The sequence below is a fragment of the Hippocampus zosterae genome, chromosome 6, assembly GCF_025434085.1.
Source record: "Hippocampus zosterae strain Florida chromosome 6, ASM2543408v3, whole genome shotgun sequence".
NCBI classification, from domain to species: Eukaryota; Metazoa; Chordata; class Actinopteri; order Syngnathiformes; family Syngnathidae; genus Hippocampus; species Hippocampus zosterae.
The window spans coordinates 15,038,281-15,057,137 of record NC_067456.1 but is presented as its reverse complement, the minus strand read 5'-3'; the positions used below and the strand labels follow the sequence as shown (position 1 = coordinate 15,057,137).

The window sequence follows — 18,857 nt, the reverse complement described above, 5'->3', positions numbered from 1 at the left end:
AAGGTGTTATTCGACTTTCGCCCAAAGTCAGTTGCAATAGGCTCCTTTTAGATAAAATAGCATTTTTAAAAATATTTGTAAATGAATTATTTCAATTGACATATTACATCATCTAAAATTTTTTCTCCATTGGCCCCAAAACCGTGATCACGTGAAGCCTATTATTTGCCCTTTTTTTGGTTCTTCTTGGTGCAATTTATATTCGAGAGTGACTTATGCCTCTTTTCCATTGGCCTCAAATCACACCACACCACTCCGCTATTCCCTGGCGCCACACCACTCCGTTGCGTTTCCATTATAACAGGCATGCAACGGGATGTGGGCGGGGATCACTGAACAGTGCTAGTTTGTGCTGCACTTTTCACACTTGCAGTCTGTCATAACATTTTAGAAATGGCCATTCTCGGCCACTGCTTTTGGGGCCATTCAAAATATAAATTGTGGTTGCATAATATGGCAAGTACAGCTCATTAAAAATGCACAGAAGCTTTCACATATAGACAAAAAATAAATAAATCTTCCAGTTGAATACAGCGAGATAGCTGCCCGACCTCAAGAAAAAATAAAAATAAAAAACGCATTCGTTGTCAAAGTCAAGGCCCGCGGGGCAGATCCGAGCCGCCACATCATTTTATGTGACCCATGAAAGCAAATCATATGTGTCAACTTCCATGAACCTTGCTTAGATCTATATCAAATTGTCATATGTAATAAATAACTGTGACATTTTGAAATAACTTTGTGGCCCTGTTTTCACTCACTTGAACAATAATTGTGTTCATTTATTGACTGATTTCAAAGCTAGTGAGCTATCGTTTTGTAGTTTTTTTTGTGTAAAAGTAATAATGCGATGTGATGATTAAATATTTATTTGGTTTCACTGTCGTAACGGCCCTCCGAGAGAAGATGTAATTCCGAAGTGGCCCACGACAAAAATGAGTTTGACACCCCTGTGTTAGTACATGTGAAATTGTGAGTCGGAACGCCTGCGTGGCAGAATAAAGTAAAGTGTGGGAAAAATAAATTATACAGCGATCTTATACTGTATTATTGGTGGACATACAACTTTGGCATATATCTAGAAAGACAACAAAAGAAAGTGACATTCTCTTAAAATGAAGACAGAAGAAAGTTGCAATCTAACTCGATCAACGTAACTTCTTTTTTGCAGGTCGTGAAAAATCTGTGCCTTTTAGTTGTGTTATCTTAGCAGTGTTTATGTATTTGCAGCATATATGTGTGAATATGAATTATTTGAAGGAAGGTATTTATTTCATTCATAAATTACATATATTCTCAGTATAAAAACATCTTTCATACCATAATACAGTATAATGAAATTATTCCTTGAAACTTCAAGTTTATGTTAACTACATAAAAATTAAACTCAATTTTTACAGCTGCCGCTGTTGTGAAAGCGCTATATAAATCAGCATGTATTGTATTGTGTATCCTTTTGTAGGTCAATTAAGATTACCTTTATTATTTCTATTTGCTAAATTCCAGAATAATGAAATCATAATTATTTTAATGACATTTTTTCATGATTTTATTCAAAGTCAGAAGTTAGCATCAATTTCATTAGTATTTGGTACCACTGGCTTTAAATTTTCTGACTTGGGTTAAGTTATGTATATCGTCAGCCATGAAGCATCTATTGCCGCAGTGATTTTTCAATATTTTTGGAAAACAAGAAAAAAAACACAATGTTTTGAACACAAATGGGTATTTTTAATTGATATTGTTAACAACAACTTAAACCGCTTGGGTGAAGAAGTGAAAGCAAAAAGACCTTAATAAAAAAATACCCACTTGTGTTCTCAACATTTTTTTCTTGATTTCCCCAAATTATGCAACGTTGCCAACGATATCCGCCCACATGTTTCTCACAAGAGTTGGCAAGTATTTAGGCCCATTCCTCCTGACAGAACTGGTGTAATTGAGCCAAGACTGTAGGCCGCCTTGCTCGCACATTGGATTGGATTGGATGTACTTTATTGTTAAATGTACTGTATGTGCAACAACATACAGCACAGATGAAATTTCTTCCCACATGCCTTTTCACGTCATCCATTTTCACTAGGATTGAGATCAGGGCTTTGTGATGGCCACTCCAAAACTTTGACTTTTTTTTTTAATCCTTAAGCCACTTTGTAAATAGTTTGGCAGCATGCTTCAGGTCAAGATTCATTCGCCATCGACACAAACTTTAACTTCCTGGCTAACGCCGTCAGTGTTTCTCCATAATATTCTTTATTCTTGATACCAACTATTTTGTCAAGTCAAGTCAAGTCAACAGTATTTATAGAGCACTTTCAAACAGCCATCGCTGCATACAAAGTGCTGTACATGGAGTAATTTAACATGCACAATAAACAGTAAGACAAATCGGTAATAAAGGCGGTAGAAAGCACCCAACAGTAAAACCAAGAACAAATCTAAGTCATGCTGAGTCGAATGCCAAAGAATACAAGTGAGTTTTGAGGAGGGCTTTGAAGATGGGCAGCGAGGAGGCTTGCCGAATGTTCAGTGGGAGGTCATTCCAGAGAGACGGACCAGCAACAGAAAAGGCTCGATCCCCTCTGAGCCTCAGTTTAGTTCTTTGTACTTCTAATAATGTCTGGTCCACAGACCTGAGGCGCCGGGCAGGTATGTAGGGGCGGATGAGCTCAGAGAGGTAAGGTGGCGCGAGATTATTCAGAGATTTGAAAACAAAGAGGAGGATCTTGAAAATAACTAAAATTAATGGGAAGACAGTAAAGGTATGCCAGAGTAGGAGTTATGTGCTTCCTCTTACGAGTACCAGTCAAGAGGCGAGCAGCGGCATTTTGGACCAGCTGAAGGCGCTTAATGGAGGACTGACTGACTCCAAAGTAAAGGGCATTGCAGTAATCGAGCCGGGATGTGACAAAGGCATGAATTACTGTCTCAAAGTGTTCATGTGAGAGGAGAGGTTTTATTTTCGCCAGCTGTCTAAGGTGAAAGAAGCTGGATTTAACAACGGCACCAATTTGCCGATCGAGTTTGAAATCACTGTCCAGTTTAAGGCCCAAGTTTGAGACTGTTGATTTAAGATAAGGAGACAGGGGGCCCAAGTGTACAGGATGGAATGTACAAGGGCCACTGGGACCAAACAATATCACCTCTGTCTTCTTTTCGTTGAATTTCAAGAAATTCTGTGCCATCCAGGTTTTGATTTCTTCCAGGCAGGACAGAAGTGGCAGTAATTGAAAAGTAACTCAGAATGGTGTCAGAATGGTGTCGTATTTAGAGATGTCCCAGTCACCTGATTGACTGGGACAAGCCGATACCGACTCTCGATCTGATCCCTCAGCATTCTATTGAGGAGAAAAAAAGAGTGCACGAAATTGTCAATTTTTATTTTTTATTTTTTTGGAGATCAAATATTTTTTTATCTTTGACTGATGAGGACATTTTTAATGGAAAAAAAAACAAAGAAATGTCTACTTGCAGTGGCCGCTAAACTTACAAACTTAAACTGAGAGCTACTTCGTTGTTACTGGTTAATGTGAAGGCTTAACAGTTTGGAAAATACTTCTAAAATAACACATTTGCTCAAATGACCTATAATGAAATTGTATTATTACAAATAAACAATAACAATTCTTAATCATCGTTTTGCAAGTTTAGAAACGGATACATGCCAATATGTAACACATTATTTCTATAAATCTCTTCAAGTGTTTACTTTTTCCACTGATCACATTTACAACATTCCTAGAAAATCACATGGTCCCATCACTGACAAGATCATTTTAAAAAAAGGCCCACAGACTACTCATGTTTCATTGGCATTACCTGGTTATCGCGGGCACGGTGAGGTGGTGGATTAATACAATGCTATACAATACGATACAACAAGCAAATCTTATTTTTTCATCATGAACTCTTAACTAAAAATAGCGTATTTGTTCAAGCGAAGGGAGTTAGAAGATTTCACCATGATTCAACGGTTACGTGAGGCCCAGATTACAGTGGCATTGTGTTTGTCTTTCACACAGAGCTTTCTATTGTAATGTTCTGGCCTGCGAATTTCAGTTGCAGTTAAAAGCAGTCACCCCTTTTTAGGAGAGGCAGAGACCGCATAAGCAGGGATTAGAAATGGCTCTGTGGTAAGTGATTCACTTGACTCTGTTGCGCAACACAGATGCATATTATGACTCTCATTGGGGTCCAGTTGTGGGTAGCAATTGTGATATATTTATCTCATTTGATTAGCCAGTCTTTTCTGCTTAAAATGCATATTACAGCATGAGTTACTTGTTATATTGTGCAAGGCATGTGTTTAAGGGCCGTCCAGGACATACACCTTAAGGGTGATGACTTTGCTGTGGAAAATGTTAGTGACATGTACTGTAACAGTGAAAGCGAAGCACATAGTAATTGCCGGTTATGATGCTTTTGATGAACCACTTTAGTCCTGTCTTCACATCCTTCCGCTTTGTTTTATGGGTATTCTAAAATTTAAAGCTCCAAATAAATCAAGATACGTGTGAATAGAACTGGATGTCTATTGCGTGATTCAAGGGACACAGAAAATTATTATTATTTTTTTGGTGTTGTTATTATGTGGCCCTATTTCAAGGCTCGAAAATGTTTTTTTTTCTTTGTGGAGCAGTTTTGCGAATCAATGACTTCTTTGACAAACTACTAATCCCAGAGACCCGAAGCAAGGATTTTATTATATAGTACAAGTGAAATGAAGCAAAGTTAAATTGATTGATTTGGAAAGAAAAAGCTCTGTTGCAATGTGCAGAACTCAAAAGTGTAAGTCAAAACTTAGGATTGTGTGGGGAAAACAAACAAATAACATTACTGATGCATGATACATTTTCCCACTTTATATTCATAGACTTTTAAGCTTATAGGCCACTCCTCTGGTTGACGTAATGAACGTTCTGTATATTTTGTGGTCCTCGATAAAGCTTAGATTGTCAATATGGCTTCCCACTATTATTAAGACCATGTATTTTATATATTGAAGTATATTTGGGTTGTCTAACAACAAATCGTATTTGGTAGTTGAATTCTAATTGATAATTGGGCTAATGATGAAGGGATGGATGGATGGATAAATGGATTACCAATACTGGATATGAAAAGTGTAATAAGAGCAAAAAATGTTTGCTTCAATTGTAAATTTAAAAAAATCTATTAATAGAGAACTGACCTGAGTACATCTTTTGTAATTAAAGAAAATGACAAATATCTAAAAAAAAAAAAAAAGGTTAATTGTAATTCCCTGCATTTGAATTGTAAAAATGTTCAAACCTCGATGTGAATTGAGCTAACAAATGCGAATAAAAGAAAACATGAGCAGATGCTGACTGACGCACAATGGGGTCTAATGTCGTTTGTCCATCTGGAGTTACTGTAGCATGACGCCATCAAAAGGCGCAGCCCGCGCCCCGAGCTGATCTGACCGACCCGAGTGGATCTGGTACCTACACCCGCAGCTGGGTATGCCTTTTTTAAATAAACAGTGCATCTGTTTTTTAAAATTCATTTTTCTATATTCATTCAAATATCTGTGTCTATGAATTACACAAACCAGTTATGAAATGTCAAAATTAACACTCATCACTCAAATAACAACAGACTGACAAGTTTATGCATGGTCAATATTTTTTCAATGTACTCTTGTGCACGTCTTCTCTGGCATGTTATTTTTCTAATTCCGATATCCACAATTGCTGCTGAAACGATGCAAAGTTCTCGGCTGATGCACTCTGGTGATCTACTTCATTTCCGGTCCTCCGTAGCCGTGAACCTTTGCTCTGTATTATTTTCTCTCCAGTCACTTATTAAGTTGCCTGCTATTTTCCTGTTCAATGTTGGCAACTCTCCACTAAAACACGGCGTTAGTCGGACCTTTGTGGCCACTTTACTGGATCACACAACCACTTATTTTGGTATTTTGAGACTAACTCTCAATAGCCTAGCAGTTAGCGTGGCTTTGCATCTTTCTCCTTACTTCTCATCCTCCCTTCGTGATAACAATACCTACAGAAGTGTAGCTTTTCCTCTGCTATCGAGGTGATGATTAATGAGTCATGCTATGTTGACGATGGATGCAAAACAAAATTTTGCCCATGCAGCTTTGCTTCACGTTTAGTTACGTTGGCTAGCATTCCCCCATACGAACTGTGGAAAGTGGTGTAATAAGTAAGTGTTTGTGATTTCACAAACAAAATGGGAAGGATCCAAATGTTACCAAAATGTTTTTGTTTTTCAAGAACAAAAAATAATAGCGGCTATTGTAAACATACATTATTTCACTGAGGTATTTTTCCACTTTTTGTTGGGCCCATTCTGTCACACTGAGCATTTAGGGAGATAAAAAAAAAACGGAATGAATGTGTGTTACCGCAATCCAGAGTAGGGTCCAAACCTCAGGCAAATTCATACTTTCTAGTGAGTATACCTTTTATTACCACATACGCGTAGTGTCATGGCATCGCATGAGGGGGAAAAAAAGCAGGGAATTGGATATCATCAGGCCTCTTCCAAATCTGGGTAAAAATCTGATACGTATTGGATATGTCCCCGTGATTACCTGGTCAATGCAAGCTTGTCATCATCAAAATAGTCGGCTCAGTGACATACACACCAGCATCTGCTCAAACAACCCAAAACGGCATACGTTGTAAATGTAATCTACTGCCAAGGTCTTATATATGGTACAGATTTGTAGTAAACTATACAGTAGAACCTTGATTTATCGCACTCGGAACCAACTGACGCTGGATTTAACAGACCAAAAATAGTGTCCAATCTGCTCAAAAACCCCTTTTTACAGTCGTCTGTTAGTTTCCGAATTGGCCGTTGTTGTTTACTGTCGCTCTGGCTCAATCAGCAGACAAACTGGTACACATAATTCAGGGTTGTGCTGCTCTTGTCACAGATATACAGCAGGCTCACAGGCTTGCCTATGTGGCGGCCATGTTAGCAGGGCCAGCTTTCTCATCAAGGCTAATTGAATGCATGGACATTAGAATAGCTTCACCACACAGTTCAAAGTGTGTGTGTAATTTCTGCATATTCATATCTATGCCCGTTTACTGGAACAAGCTCTTGTCTAATAAGTGTGTGTCCTCGTCTCCCAAAAGCATGTTTGGTACAGTATACAGTTGTTTTTTTGTCAAGCCCTTATTTATGGAATCCAATCTTAACGGAGGTGCAAAATGAAATGAACAAACAAAGCTCGATCTGGCCAATCTTTAGCGTGAAGCTTTTTTTCATAATTATTGACAATAATTTTGTACTGCAGTGGATGTTTTCAGGCCACAGAATTTTAATGGACAATCTGCTGTAACGGACAACCCCTGTCCTCCGATTAGTTCATTTAATCGAGGTTACACTGTACAAGTAAAGGACAATAACTGTGGATTGCACCCAGTTGAATAATGTATGTGTACAGCTTGCCCTCAATTAAATCAACAGGAAAGAGTCACACCATGCTCGCTACGTTCTTGTGCCCTTTTGGCTTGTCCCATCAGTGTTCGCCACAGTGAGCCATTCGCATGATTTGTAATGTTTCATATTTGCAGTTTGTATTTATTACTGCTTTTTTCTTTGTTGTAATTGCTTCGGGTTGCCACATATGGAGTTATGTTATTTAGGATTTGGGCCTGTTTCACGTGTTTTGCGAATGGAAACACAGCCATATCAACTATGTGTCAATTGGAATACACATACTGTGATTTAGCGATAGTAAATTCTGATTGGGAACTTGTGAGTAGTGTCAATCCAGCCCTTCAAAGGTATTGCACACACTAGTCGAAGCCTCTTATGCTTAAATAGAATTACTGTGAGGTTGCTGTCAGGAGCGGCAAACAGCCACTCGCGTTGCATGCTTTCACACGGAAGAACATTTCAAAGCTCCTGAATAATTAAGTAGCATGAAGGAGAACTAGGTCAGCCCAGAAGACAAGTGCACCCCTCAGTTTCATTTCCTGCTACTTGACATGGGAAGCTTGAATTGCAGGTGGGCTTTCATAACAATGCCGAATATGCAAGGGAAGCTCTCAGAACTTCAGGCCGCAAACGTCAGCATGCTTTCACACCATGTCATGAGAGGCTCAGACGTGTCAAAGGAGGCATGCAATTTTGTGCATCACTGTGGCACAAATAGCCATATGCAGCAGATATTTGGTTATATTGTAACTAAATTTTACTGACTCAATGCCAGAATTAAACGAGAACTGTATTCTGTAGTTAAGTATAGAAAATGACCCCAGTGATAGAAATGTTTGTACTCTGTTACCGTTGGATTTTGTCTCCTGCAGGGATGGGCATGAGTAAGTTGTCATTGAGCATTAATGAACATTGTTTTTTATGCTTGGATCGTTGGCATTATGTGATTTATTGATTCTGGTGTCTACAACACAATGGCGGTGAGTGATCGTGCAGCAGCTCAGCACTATAGATTTTTGCAGCTTTTTTTTCTTTTAGTAGGCACACAATCAACAGGCCGGCTGGGCTGACCTGATCGTGATTCAAGTGCTGTACTCTGAGGTCTCTACAGCTACTTATAATACTGTACACCCCTAGATGCAGAATTATTTTGGATAAAAGTAATGAGGTAAAAGTTGTGTTCAAGTGCCATCAACATCGCCTATCGTCTTCTTTTTTTAATCTAAATCAAAACAAGGTTAGATTAACTGACTGAAATGTAATTTTGAAAACATTTATTTTACAGACATCGAAAGTCAAAATCAACACTTGTGAAAACAAACATTACAAATAATAAATATGTTATAGTAAATTTGAATTGAAAACAATTCTCTCTCTCTCTCTCTCTCTCTCTCTCTTTTCTATATATATATATATTATATATATAAAACTACTTACTGTATATTAATATATTTGTAACATTACAGGCCACAACTTCTGGCTGGCATAGGCCGTAGCGGACAGTAATCCTTTTCTGGTTTAGGGTTTAGTTTTGTGAGTCGATTTTCTCTCTAGAGTCCAGGCATTTATTAATTTGCCTGCTATTTTGCTGTGCAAAGCTTTCTATGCTCTAATAAACACAGTTCCAGAAAGATGTCTTAGAAAAGTGAAATATTAATTAAATATTAAAAGTAGAAATATTACCCAAGCACTTAACTGCAGTGTTAAATCGCTAGCTACGTTAGCTTGGAAATTAGCAGGGCTTATAGTTTATTTGGTGCCACGAAGGCAATGATTATGGTCTAGGTGCGGTCATTATATGCCCAATGCAGTTAACAGATACACACAGAAACTTCCTTGCTTTCTCGCTGCTCCTTTGTGGCCCCTTTGGAAGCTAGCAGTGTTGTAATACCGCTAGGCCCAACAGACCGCAATGATATTCTCACATTGTTTTTATTTGACCACATTGTGTCCATCTGTCTGCTTGTGCTGCGCATGAAATTTGTCACCAAATAATTTACACTTGTTAAACTTCTATGTGAAGACACGTCACAATTGCTAACCTGTCTATTGCTAACCTTTACGCTCTGACGATACCGTTCATTGAGAAGGCTTTTTATCAGGCAAGTCAGACAAAAGCTATTTTAGAAGCATATTCTAGATTACCCTGAGTGTTCCCATCGTTTGTCGTTGTTGCTCTAAAGAATTTAGGTTCTGCTGCAGCGCCAAGGGAGAGCACTGTGCACAGGCAAAACCTTTTCCTGGGCACATTTGCGTGTGGCTCTTACTGCCATTCTGACCGGTACTCGCCCGCAAAAAACAAAATACAACATGGTGTAAAATAGAATAGAACTATAAATTCTATATTCTAGTGATAGGCTTTCCCCCCACATATCGCCAATCACCATATAGGCCATTTTATATCACGATATAACAGGATATATTTTCAGTTAATCAATCAAAAAAGAACAACAACACACTATGACTTCTTATGTTTCTTACTTTGTTTTGAAGTGACATGAAACAGCCCTAGTGATGTGAGTGTGAGCGCGGATGGTTGTTTGGTTTGGTTTGGTTTGGTTTGTTTATTGAACATAAAACATATACAGTAATTTGACAGAAAATAAGGTAGATAAAAAAGTAAAAGAAAGAAATCAGTCTTCATTCAACACAGTTATTATGTTCAAGGGAGTAGGATGAAGTAAAAAAACTTATCTAGTCCTACCCCGTTATGTGTTTATATCTACTAAATCATTTTTATATCAATCAGAAAAGAAAAAGTAATAAGAAGTCTCCATTAAGGCTCATACTTTACCCTTAACCGTGATATTTTCACAACTTTTGGTTTGTATCGGGATTATATACATCCTCACCCTGGCACTCTTGTGTCAATTTTCTCTTGTATTCATAATGGATATTGCAATACCTTTCTCTATTTATCAACTTAGTTCTGATTTATCATTATATTTAATGTTTAGTATTTATCATTTTAACTCTGATTGGTGTAGGTTGTTTGTACTATTTGACTGGCAACCAATTCAGGGTGTGCTTTCTTCTACTGCCCGAAGAAAGCTTGGATAGGCTCCAGTACGCCCCGTGAACCGTATGACGTTCAATGAATCAGAAAATGGATGGAAATTTAAACAGAAGCAACATGTTGATGTCAATCTAAATAAGAGGCAGAAAAAAATAATGTTTATGTCTTGATTGATTAAAGAAAATGCTCCTACGCAAGCAACATCGTGCATTCAGGGCACTCGGATACACACTGCGCCGTTCTACATGCTATTGTTTTTTCTTCGATTATGCGAGAGAAGCCAAAATTGAAATGACAATTTAAATTTCAATTAATCATCCATCCCTCGTTTGGATGTAATTTTTTCAACCTCTGCCGAGCACATGTTTACCTTGAAAGCTTTTTTGGAACGTTTTTTGAAGTGTCAACAAGAGGCCACACTGTTCTTATGTAAAATTGGTGAAACCAAGACCTTAGCTCCTGCTTCTGCTGTGCTTCCTTGCTAGTATTTCCTCAGCCATTCGACAAATCATTGGGAAGGTCGCGATGAGGTATTGACTACTGAAGGCCAAAGCCCACTCCATTCGGTACAGAGCTCCTAAAATTGGCTAAGTAAAGTGTGCTGGTGTGAGAGAGTGAGGTGACTGAGTTCATCCCCACTGTTGGCTTTGAGCCAGGGGCTCGCCTGTGGGTGTTTGTAGCAGAGCCAGTGCATGTGTTTAGCCTCTTGTCTGGAAGGCCCCATTCGCCTCACATTTAATGTCAAAGCGCTTTCATTATGCTGGTCCCCTTTCTTGATTCAGGTTTGTTGCCCTCTGCAGCTCTTGTGACTTCCATATGTGTTTTTGTCCTTTTCTGGCAAATGTCTTTAGCTCAACATGCATCAAATGTAGGTTGGTTCATATCAACTTTTTTTTTAACTTTTATTTTATTTTTTGCTGGGCCTCAAATAATGTGTTTCGTGTTAATAAAATATTCTTGAAAAACACAAACTGTACGTTTCGCATGACATAACCACAAAATGTGGTTATGTGATTTGCAATGTGCCATCAGCATGCACCACATACGGATCTGTATGCTAATTGACAATTGACAATATTTGTTGGCTTGGCGAAGTGCTTACCCCATGAGTCAAAATAGAAACGATTACCTTTTTCCATGGGGGCGCACATTTATTTTCAAATTTTTACACCGGGCTTCCATCTCTATCGCATGGCTGTCCACTAACTTTTGCACCGCAGCACAGGAGTGGCTAACTTTTTTTAGTTGGTCGCATCGCACAGGGATTTGCTCACACCCTTTTTTGGAGAGGTACATCGTGACCATATTTGCTGATGTTCAGTATTGTTTTAGTTGCCATACCGTTGTCTCATATGACAAAGATTGACAATGACTCAAGATACAGTATATTTGCAAAATTTTTTACTGTCACAAGAAGTTTGTCTCCCACAAGCAGTGGCTGACAAACCAGGTCACTTAGTTGATAGAACATTAATAAAAGAAGCCACAATAGAAAAAAAGCTTTTTTTGTCAACATTGTTTTGTTCAAGGGGCCAGTTCTTAGAGTATGGCTTGCTCACCCGCTTCGCTTCGAAAAACCAACTCTTTACCGCCTGCCTAGCATAATAATCAACCACTATAAGTGTGCAGGCTTCGGACATCGGACATCATTCTGTGTGTTGAGAATGAAGACATTGTGGTTGAAAGCAACATGGGGACAAGGGGTGCCAGTGCATCAGACATTACAGTTCGGAAATAAGAGGGGAGCATGCCTCTCCGAGCACACCCTTTGTATTTGAGTTAGACGCCGCAGCTGGCTGCAGCTTCCGCACAGGCAAGGCAACGCAAGGCGGCTTTATTTATATGGCGCACTTGGCAGCTTTATTTATATAGCACATTTCATACACAAGGCAACTCACTGTGCTTCACACAGCCAAAGACACAACACCTACAAGCATTCACAAACACAACAGTTAACAACATTCATAAAACTATTAAAAGAATGCACACTGACAGCATTAAAACACATTAACAGAAAACTGTAAATGAAAGGTTTGCTCAAAAAAATGTTGAGAGGAGCTTAATCTAATGTAAACAGCAAGATTTGTAACCCGGAGTTACACACAAATTACAACTTTCCAGAACACTGATCCTCGCATTGTCACAAGGACCCCCTTCACCCAACACATCACACCAGTCTTACACCAACTCCACTGGCTCCCTGTCCGGAACGGCATTGAATACAAAATACAGTGATCCCTTGCTATTTCGCGGTTCGTTTATCGCGGATTCAGTGCATCGTGGATTTTTTCAAACATATTCATTAAAAACATATATTTTTAAAATTATTATTTTTTTAACCTTTTATATGTTAAATGGTCGCTACTTCGTGGATTTTTGTTGATCGCGGGTGGTTTTGGTCCCCATTAACCGCGATAAACGAGGGATTACTGTTCTGATCTGTACCTCCAAGGGCCATATCTCTCCATATCGCGGCTTTATCTCTCTGAACTAATTCACATTGCTTCACCGTCAGATCTTTGCCCTCCCTCTACCTTTCCGTTCCTTTTGCCTGTCTGACCACGGTCGGGAACAGAGCCTTCAGCCGCTGTGCCCCACATCTTTGGAACTTATCACCTGACCTTTGCAACACAGACTCACTATCCCCCTTTAAAACTTTTCTCAAAACACACCTATTTCGGATTGCTTATTCACTTTAAAAAATTGCCCGTATCATTTTCCATTTGAATTTATATTTTATGTTCTGTTATTTTCCATCCATCCATCTTCTATCGCTTATCCGGGGCCGGGTCGCGGGGGCAACAGCTTTAGCAGGGAAGCCCAGACTTCCCTCTCCCTAGCTACTTCTTCCAGCTCTCCCCCGTTATTTTATTGTACTAATTTTGAGTGCCCCGATAGGCACCAATAAATAGTACTAATTAATTAAAAGCATTTACACTCAGGGCTGATTTCACCTCTGTTGGCGTCTTAATCCATTGCAGCGTAACATTAAAATGCAGCTTCACCATGTTTACTCCGAAGTAAGGGCTGCATCAGGTGTGCAGATCTCAGAGCCCTACTGATCTTATATTCAATCAGCATCTCTTTAATCTATTCAGGACCCGAACCATTGAGCGATTTTTAGACCAGTAGTAGAATTTTCAAATCTATTCTATAGCTGATTGGAAGCCAGTATAAAGTCTTTAAGATTGGATTAATATGATCTGATGTCCTTGTTCTGGTCAGAACCCGAGCTGCAGGTTTTTGATGCTATTTTGAAGGAGTCCAGGAAAAAAAAAACATCACAATAATCAAGTCTACTGTAAATGAAAGCATGCATCCCGTGAAAGCATGTACACAGGTATGGCAAGATTGCCATACATGTGCACCATACATACACACATGCGTCACAGACTGGAATGACAAAAAGGAATCAGTTTATCGCTGAGGTTTATTTATATATATTTTTAACAAAATGAGAAGAGAAAAGTAGATGCTTGGTGGTGAAGGAGAGCCAGCAGAAGGTGCCAAATCATATGGTAGTAATGATAAATATAAGACAGGGACACCTCAGCCGAGAAACGGGTGGAAAAAAAAGTACTGCTTTTGTTAATTCTCATCACACAAGCAGAGTTTTGTCTGAAGTGCGGGTAAGCCTGCACACAGCCTGCAGTGGTTCTCAACACTGTTTTTTTCCATTATGTATTCTTTTGAAATAAAAAAAAACATTTACCTGCTTTGTCAGCCACTTGTTGAAGACAAAATTCCGCTGACAGTAAAATATTTTGCATGTGTATCTTGAGTCACTGTCAATCTTTAATACAAAACAATAATATTCCAATGGAGACAACAATACGTCAGCAAACATAGCCATGCTGTATCTCATTTGTTTGAGGGGGAAAAAAATCAGTGAAAGAGCATTATTTTTTTTCTAATCAGCAAAAATGCTTGTTATCACTCCAGTCTGTGACGCATACACGCGTGGGTTTGTGTACGCACTTGCACGTGCAAAAGCGGCAGCCAGCCAATCATGTAGCGCAGGGGTGCCCATTAGGTAGATCCTGATCTACCAGTAGATCTAAGACAGGTCCCAAGTAGATCCGAGGAGAAAAAAAAAACAACCATTTGTGTGTTTTTGTACATGTTCGTAATATTTTTGTGTTAATGTGCGCTGCACCCTAATCATCCTCGGTCTCATTTCCACACCCCAAAAAACAATAACTAAATAAATAAAATAAAGCAGGTAAATCTTGAATTTACGGTGGCGCGTGAGTACGTCACCGGAAGTTGTTTGCGCTCAGCAGTCTGCAATTGCAGCTTGTAATCAGAGCTGTTGCGCTCCATCTTTTATCGTCATTATTATCATTCAGAGTTTGCTTCATGTACAAATCACCGAGGGTGTGTTCAAAGCGGCATACCCTCCTCCTCTGTGATTATTCCTGATCGTATTCTATATTCTAACCAATGAATAGCTCATCCATGAGCTCTTTCCATGTGTACTGCCGAACACACTGGATGACCCGTGTTCCCCCGTTGGAACAGGAGATTCTGCAAGAGGAGGAGACTGGCTGAAGCTCTGTAAATAGATGGCAACTCCAGAAGGAGCATAACAATATACATTCGCCCTGTGTGACCGGATGAAATTTTTACCCGCGCACACTGAAAAATGGCCACATTTATGAGCGTTTTGGCTGCAAACGAGAGCCCCGGATTGTGTGAATAGCTAAATTAAACACAGACAAACTCCGTCTGACATTTTGTTTATACTCCGTCTATCAACCACATCCCAACCTGGCTAACTTCACTGTGTACTCTGTTTGGGTTACATATGATTTGTTGCATGAACTCTCACTTAGGCCATTGAAAAGTTATGAAGGAAGATGAGCTGTCTATAAACCCGCACATTACAATTTACTGATAGAGGTGGTAAAATACCCACAACTGTAACATTTTAAGTATTTCGAGGTCAATCGAAGCATGTAACAAGAAATATCATCTATGCAGCATGTAATACAAAAAGCACATTTGGCAAAAAAGATGACCTTGAACCTTGAACATTGAAGATGTAACTTCAAAACATGACAACATTGTACACTCAACGGGTTCAACATTTTTCTAAGCGCATAAAATGATTCTCCACTATCACTAGACACCCACAGATGCTGTGGTGCACACACAACCCAGAGCATTCACAACAACCTTAACCATAACACCTTACTTTTTTTGTAGTTGCAGTGGGAACACGTATTGCTGTCACATCTTAAAAGATAAATTCTTAAACTGAGCTGTATACGAGTGTGACTCAACAATTCACTTGCTGTTTTTAGGATTTCAACACACTCTATCTTGCGGTGAATTTGTAGTCTTCAGTGGATTGTTTTGCCATTGAAGAGCTTGAGGGGCTTCGATAGCAATGAGTGATGGATTTCTCTTTGATGGTTGTAAATGATTGACATCGCTGTTTAAGCATTCTCATCCAGTATTATGTATTAATTTCACGTTACGTTGAGTTAAGGTACATTTGCACGTGCTTATTTTCTTTGCCGTATTCACCGCCAGCAATTGCTGATTGCCAGCAATTGCAATTGCCAGCAATTGCTGATTGCCATTTTTTTGATTTTTCGCTTTCATCCTGTGTATATGTTTTAGCGACTGTATTTACTTTCCATTCATATTTGATGTATTTTGGCTGTTTTTTTTTTTAAATTCCCTTTACAGCGTGCTGGCTTAGAGAAAGAAACCACGATGCACATAAAACTCATCCGCTTGGCAACCACACCGACTTCCGGTCTGTAGAGGAAGAGGCTGTGCCAGGATGTCCTCTCATCCCCAGTCTGTGCCACCGGGCCGGAGGACCATGGACACACGGCACCTGCCAAACCCTGCCACCTTACCCTTGCAGCTCCAGCGGGCACACACAGTAAGAGGCCCGGCACAAAATGCATTGAATGCATTCCTCCAATGCTTAACTTTCCAAACGAAAACTCATGAAAGAACCTTTGACTATTGTGTTTACGATACTGTCTGCTTGACTGACACACGCAATGTCGTTGGAGAGAGCACAACCCCAGCGACTCTCACTTGTGACTTTCTTTAGGAACATTCCCCTTCACAATATTGTGCACACAACTCGATTTCCTCATTAGCGGTTTGAAGTTCATGTTGCCTTTGTAGAGAGGATAGTTTCCACCCACACACCGCAATTATCAAGATTATGTCCCAGATATAAAAGGCACAATAACGCTCTCCACAAAGTTGCACCTGCACTTAATCCATAATGGTTATATACACAGTTCTGATAAAATGTGTTCACATGTAGGAAGGGCTGGTTATGTCAAAATATGATTTATGACTGCTCCTGCATTTGTTGCATTTCCTTCTCTAGGAAGTTGGAATGGTGGACTACCACTCCCATCATGTGAGGGACTACAGCTCGCACTTGGCTCAGCCTCATCGCCGTCGGCCCTCCTTGCTTTCCGAGTTCCAACCTGGAAATGAGAGGTAAGGTTTTCATGTTCAAATACTACCAGCCCCTTATCATGCCACTTTATAATGACATATGCATTACATCATTACATTACTGAAGTAGTAGACCCTGTAGATTTGAATGACATTGTTGTGGGATTGTTGACATTTGTTCACATTTTTTATTGGAGCTTTATAGCCATTGGGTTAATGTTGCGTGATAAACAACCACCACCAAACTTTTTTTTAAACTTACCACAATGTTTTTGTGGTAAACTGCAACATATCTCTTCAGGTTTGTTGTATTTTCTCAGCTACATCGTGCCCACATTCCTTTCCCTTTGGCTAAAATTAAGCATACATTTTGTTTATTTTTTTTCTCTCTCCACTTCAGTGTAATAAAAATGTGTTCATCTATCACATCTTTTCTTTCTCCTGGGGATTGTCCTGGGGATTTGACCTGGTCAAATACTACTTTACACAGTAGTATTTGATCAGCAACTTTTCACCGACTGACGTAGTGTAATTTTAGCTGTGAATCTCGTGAGAACTCGCGACTCAATGTTATTTTGCCGCGAACCACGTGACAATTTAGTTGAGAGAGCGGTAATTGATGCCAAGAAATCATAAATTAAGTTTTTGTCTCATCTTTGCTTTTGAACTAAAATGTCCATTGATTTTATCCCAGTCTTTCTTTAATAAACTACATATTTCATCAAGTGGAGTCTTCATATATTAATCCTGTATGCCGAATTCACTGTAATTACCGGAAAAAACAAAAACAACACAACAATGTAATAATGCTTGCAGCACTATGCTTGCTGTTCTTTTACATCAGGCAAAACAGTGTCAGTCGCTTCCCATCTGTCTGAGATCACCTCGACCAAATGACTATTACAAATTAAAAATAACCTAATTATCCTTCTTTGCTGAGCACAAATGTGGTGGGGACATGTTTGCAAAAAAAAAAAAAAAAACCACAAAAAAAACTGTAGAGTGATCTATTCATTCATTCATCTTCCGTACCGCTTGATCCTCACTAGGGTCGCGGGGGGTGCTGGAGCCTATCCCAGCTGTCTCCGGGCAGTAGGCGGGGGACACCCTGAATCGGTTGCCAGCCAATCGCAGGGCACACATAGACAAACAACCATCCACGCTCACACTCACACCTAGGGACAATTCAGAGTGTTCAATCAGCCTGCCATGCACATTTTTGGAATGTGGGAGGAAACCGGAGCACCCGGAGAAAACCCACGCAGGCCCGGGGAGAACATGCAAACTCCACACAGGGAGGCCGGAGCTGGAATCGAACCCGGTACCTCTGCACTGTGAAGCCGACGTGCTAACCTAGAGTGATCTAGTCAGAAGTTATTTACTGTAACTTTAATGTTGCATTTTGTAATTATAACCCCCCCCCCAATTAATGCAATGTAATTAAAAAGTGTTTTTCTTTCTCAGGTTTAATAACATTTTTTTACGTCTGCCTTCGATCAAAACATACAACAGATTTCCAATATGTAGAATTTTAGAACAAGGCTTCTCTCACTCTCATGTAAACTTGATCATGTATTCATTCAAGCAGCCTCTGTGGCTTGTTCAGTTGTGGAGCTATTCCGCTTTCGAGTAGCAAATAGATTGGCAGACACATACTCAATGTAGTGTTTTCCCAATAACGGGGCGGCTATCAACACACATAATCTCTATTCTTGCCATAATCACCGCCGAGCCAGTGAGAATCTAATAGAGCTGGTTGTTAGGTGTTGATATTTGTGTTGTTTTGCACTCTCTCCTCCCCCATCCTTCCACGCATCTCGTTCTCTCATCCTCCAGACAAATCCTCCCCAGGGATCAGATTATTCTGCACGCTCACGAGAGAAGGAAAGAAAATAGGGACAGAGAGATGGGGTGTGGGGGGTGGGCTCGCGCTTGGTGTGATTATGTAAGTGCCAGCCATCTATGA

General features: G+C 39.6%; 1 protein-coding gene across 3 annotated transcripts in view; it reads left to right on the top strand.

Annotated features, from left to right (window-relative positions):
* ncor2 (nuclear receptor corepressor 2) overlaps window positions 1–18,857 on the top strand; it is a 74,559-nt gene that overhangs the window by 3,304 nt on the left and 52,398 nt on the right. For all 3 annotated transcript variants that reach the window (XM_052067980.1, XM_052067979.1, XM_052067981.1), the window contains exons 2-3: window positions 16,151–16,352; window positions 16,818–16,933. In XM_052067980.1, coding sequence (XP_051923940.1) covers window positions 16,248–16,352; window positions 16,818–16,933 — 221 coding nt within the window. In that variant the 5' untranslated portion in view covers window positions 16,151–16,247. The remainder of the gene's footprint in view (window positions 1–16,150; window positions 16,353–16,817; window positions 16,934–18,857) is intronic.